General features: G+C 60.0%; 1 protein-coding gene across 1 annotated transcript; it reads right to left on the minus strand.

Moving 5' to 3' along the window:
• Window positions 1–691: 691 nt before the first annotated feature.
• Window positions 692–4,443, minus strand: LOC111558669 (transcription factor SPT20 homolog). Its single transcript, XM_045051098.1, has 2 exons — window positions 1,144–4,443; window positions 692–891 (listed from the first exon to the last, which is right to left on the minus strand). Exons 1-2 carry the CDS (start codon window positions 4,178–4,180, stop codon window positions 692–694), a joined length of 3,237 nt encoding a protein of 1,078 aa, XP_044907033.1. The 5' UTR covers window positions 4,181–4,443.
• Between the last annotated feature and the right edge of the window lie 240 nt (window positions 4,444–4,683).

Consider the following 4,683-nt stretch of genomic DNA (forward strand, 5'->3'; position numbering starts at 1 on the left):
TGCATTTAATACGCTGCACGCGAACCTTTTTGACACACACCGAACGACGTTCTTCTGAAAGGTGTTCCTCCTATTTAACAGGTCACTTCAGGGGCGCCCGGGTGGCGCAGTCGGTTAAGCACCCGACTTCGGCTCAGGTCATGACCTCACAGTTTGGGAGTTCAAGCCCTGCCGTCGGGCTTTGTGCTGACCGCTCAGGGCCTGGAGCCTGCTTCGGATTCTGTGTCTCCCTCTCTCTCGGACTCTCCCCCCACTCGTGCATTCTCTCTCTCTCAAAAATAGATAAACGTTAATAGGTCAGTTCAGTACCGATTATGTGCAGTGACACCATTAAATTTTTTTTTTTAACGTTCGCTCATTTTTTGAGAGAGAGACAGAGAGACGGGGGGCGGGGGGAGAGCATGAGCAGGGGAGGGGCAGAGACAGAGGGAGACACAGAATCTGAAGCAGGCTCCAGGCTCCGAGCTCTCAGCACAGAGCCCAACGCGGGGCTCGAACTCACAAATCGCGAGATCATGACCCGAGCTGAAGCCAGACCCTTAACCGACTGAGCCACCCGGGCGCCCCATAAAAACCTATGGCCTTCCCGTCCACGCTACAACGCGTCAGGGGTGAGCCTTGACGGTGACGACGTTACGCTAAGTGAAGTAAGCCAGTCACAGAAGGACACCTCCTGTTCCACGAGTGCACTTTATCCAAAGGCTCTAAAGCAGTCACACTCGCGGACACAGAAAATGATACCGTGCATGCCTGGGCTGGGGGACAGGGAAATGGGGAGCTGGTGCTTGACCGGGACAAGAGCGTCGCTTCTGCAGGACGAAAGCAATTCTAGAGACGCGCTGCGCAGCAGTGTGAATGTACTGAGCACTACTGAACTGGGCACTTCGATCACTTTAAGCAAAACGATCCCGGTTTCTTAAATCACTGCCTTGTTTCTGTGCAAAACTCACGAGGTTGTGCTTCTGTACAGAGTTCGTACATCTAAAGGTAAGATGCTGACACGTTAAAAGAGCAAAAACCAAAAAACCCCAAACGAAGGAAAACCTCGGAGTTCACTTGGGCCGACGCTCTGGTGTTTTTAAAGAGAGGAAATGAGCGAGACTCAGGATCTGGGAGGGGAAGGCGGGCCTCTGTTCTTTTTACCTTCGGACTGGCTTGCGGCCCGCTGGCCCCAAGAAGGCTGAGCCGTCTGGGTGGCTACGGTTGTCACGGCCACCGGGTGCTGCAAGATTCTATGCTGTTGCGCCTGCTGCTGTGGCCACGGCTGCGAGGCAGGGGACAGCTGCAGCGTGTGCCAAGGGCCGCTCGGCCGGGCTCTTCCCTGGTTCTCTGCAGCACAGCCAAGCAGAGAAAACACAGCTGCCTGGGGCTGCAGCAAACTCCCCTGTCCCTGTCCCCGTCCCTGTCCCCGTCCCCAGCCCCGGCCCCGGCCCCGGCCCTGTCCCAGGAGGTTCAGGACAACGGCCTGCTGAACAGGTGAGGCCGTCTCTGGAGGGGCTGGGCCTCGGGCACCGGGACCCCGTGGCACTGGCTGCCAAGGACCAGAAGCGGAGGCTTGCCGAAGTTGTTCTTGTGGAATCAACTGATAGAGCCGCTGCTCTGGCCGCTGCTGGGCGTTCAAAGGGGGCGAACCTTGCGGAAGCTCCAGCAGAGTCACGGGCTTGAGGCCTGAAGCATTTTTTAAAAAAAACTGAACGCGGACTGGAGACGCAGCCTGTGCTGCAGTGCGCACTGCATTTGGTGGCCGAGCTCCCGAGGGCAGGCTGCCGGGCTGGATTCCCGCAGGATCTGTGGCCCCAGCGGTAGAGCCCTGCCCGGGGCTGGAACCCCTCGCCAAAGCCTGGGCTCCACAGACCGGGCCCGCCAGCTGGATGATGTTGGGGCCAGGGGAGCGGGCCGTGACCTGGGTGGCCAGGCTTCTTTGTGATGAGCCGGTAGTGGGTAGGGTGGCCACGGGAAGCATGCTAAGTTGAGTCACCTGCTTCGCAGAGGGTTTCCGGGAGCTGGCCGTGACCGGGGGGGCCAGGGTTGTCTGTGATGAGCCGGTAGTGGGTAGCGTGGCCGCGGGAAGCACGCTACCTCGAGTCACCTGTTTCGCAGAGGGCTTCTGGGAGCTGGCCGTGACCGGGGGGGCCAGGGTTGTCTGTGATGAGCCGGTAGTGGGTAGCGTGGCCGCGGGAAGCACGCTACCTCGAGTCACCTGTTTCGCAGAGGGCTTCTGGGAGCTGGCCGTGACCGGGGGGGCCAGGGTTGTCTGTGATGAGCCGGTAGTGGGTAGCGTGGCCGCGGGAAGCACGCTACCTCGAGTCACCTGTTTCGCAGAGGGCTTCTGGGAGCTGGCCGTGACCGGGGGGGCCAGGGTTGTCTGTGATGAGCCGGCGGTGGACAGTGTGGCTGCAGGAAGCATGCTAACTCGAATCACTCTCACAGGGGATTGCTGGGAGTTGGCCGTGACCGGGGGGGCCAGGGTTGTCTGTGATGAGCCGGCGGTGGACAGTGTGGCCGCAGGAAGTGTGCCACCTCGAGTCGCTCCCGCAGAGGACTGCTGGGAGTTGGCCGTGACCGGGGGGGCCAGGGTTCCTTGTGGCGAGCTGCTGCTGGACAGGGCGGCTGCGGGAAACATGCTCACTCGATTCACGTCCACAGACGAATTCTGGGAAAGACTCGGGGGCTGAGGAGCAGGAGCGGGAGCAGGAGCAGGAGCTGGAGATTTAAAGAAGCCGCTTGCCTCCACTGGGGTGAAACTGTTGCCTGACCGAGTCCCTCCTGAGCCCCAGGAAAGTCTGAAGCGTAGAGGTGGATGGCTGACTCCCTTCCCCAGGACTGAAGACCAAACCGACACCGTCTCAGGCTGTGCTGTTTCTTTCCCGGGAGGCGGCTGGCTGAGGCTGGCTGGGCCACTGGAGCCGTGTGACGCGGTGGCGGGACACTTGGCCTTGCTCTGGACCAAGACAGCTGACCGAATGGCTTCCGTCCCAGCATCCGTCTTTGAGCCAGGCCGGACACTGTCTGGATGGTCGTCTGTGGAGGAGTGCGGAGGAGACCCCTGTCCCTCACGTCTGGCTTCTTTGCAGGGCCTTCTTCTTCCAGACAAAGGTGGGTCATTCGGCGGCTGCACGGAAGTCAGCTGCGCTGTCTGAGACTCACCGCCAGCTTCATAGCCCAATACGGAATCACCTTCTACCTTGTGGGCTGGCCAGGCCGTCGGTGGCGAGCCGTCGTATCTGGCGGACTTCTTCCCCCTGGCGTATTTCTGCACGTCCACTCCGGAAGGTACGGCCAAGTCACAGGGTCTCTGTTTCCACATATCGACGCAGTTCCCCGCTTTAGAAATTTTGAGGTCGTGCTGCGGACCTGCTTGCCTTTCTCTGCTTTTCTTGCAAGAGGCCCATACTCTCAGCTCAGGAGGAGGTGGACGATGAGACAGCTCCTGCTGCCGGTTCAGGGAGGGTGCAGAATACCTCTTGAAGCTCCTTTTCATGGGGCCAGTGTTCATCTTTTGCTTGTTATAGAGCAGCCTGTTTGCAGTGCAGGCTACGGATACAGAAGGATCAAGACACAGCGGTTCGGCCGTGGCTAAGATCAGCTGGCTCTCCAGCAAAAGCCTGTCTTCCTGGGTCCAGGTCTGGTCATCGCTGGTCATGGACTGCACGTCGCAGGCTAACGTCTGCATCGTTGGCCGCAGGAGAACATGCCTGCTCGCGTAGCCGGGAGGTTCCCGACTGCACTGCCGGTAGTCCCGTACCTGGGCTATGACACACCCAGAGTGAAAAAAGTTAACCTGAGATTTTTCCAGGAGATCCACCAGAGCAGGAGGTAATTGTTCAGCATCCAAGTATTCGAGCAACTCCCCTTCCTCGTAAGGCAGTCGAATGGTCTCCGAATAGGATCCATTTTCGCCCTCGAGCATCAGCGAATAGCCCTCCTTTCCTGGGTATAGGTTGACCACTAAGCACGGCAACGACTCTCTCCTCAGGAGCTTCTCCAACAAGTTCACGTTGCTTCTTAATTCCTCCGCAGCCTCAGGCTCTTTCCCGCATTCTTCCACATACAGGTCATAAAGTTTTTCATCCAGAGATGCGCCCCCACTCGCTGAGCCTTTCCTTTTAGGAGGCCTCTGCTGGGCACTGGCAATGACATACTCCGCACGGTCCAGAGCTCGTTCTAAAGCCTGCTGCATCGTGGCACAACAGGGGCCCTAAAGAGAAGGGCAAGCGCAAGTGCAAGCGCCTTGAAGAGCCGGGTGAAGGTCCCGTCTTTCACGTGGAGGTAGAGGTAGAGTCTTGCAGACGCCGCCACTCCACAGTGCAGCCACCAGCCTAACTTCCAAATGGACGGCAAGAAACGCGCGCCGGGAAAGCACCGCACGACATACCTGCGATCCGGGCCTCCAAAGCCAACAACACGTGTCGGAGCCGCCACCGCGCGGCTCTGGAGCGGCCGCGGGCTGGGCCGGAAGTGGATGTGAGCCCCCCCGCCCTCCCCCCGCTCTCCCCCCGCCCCCCAGCTCCCCCCTCCCTCCCGGAGCAGCCGACAATCCGCTCCTGCGCATGCGCGCTCCCTGCAGGCCGCAGGCGTCAGGCCTCAAGCCTCACCCTATTGTCGCCTGCGCCTCCGGGCCACGAGGCCCCGCAGCCCGCACTTCCGCTGCCGCCGCAGGGCCGGACCTTTCCTTTCCCCGTA

This window comes from Felis catus, chromosome X (assembly GCF_018350175.1).
Source record: "Felis catus isolate Fca126 chromosome X, F.catus_Fca126_mat1.0, whole genome shotgun sequence".
Classification (NCBI taxonomy): Eukaryota; Metazoa; Chordata; class Mammalia; order Carnivora; family Felidae; genus Felis; species Felis catus.

What these genes read in the sequence shown, in the direction of transcription:
- LOC111558669 (XM_045051098.1), bottom strand. Translation starts at nt 4,180, where the DNA reads ATGCAGCAGGCTTTAGAACGAGCTCTGGACCGTGCGGAGTATGTCATT. An exon ending in GGCCGCAAGCCAGTCCGAAG is followed by an intron (nt 892 to 1,143) that starts GTAAAAAGAACA and finishes TTTTGCTTAAAG; the next exon opens with TGATCGAAGTGCCCAGTTCA.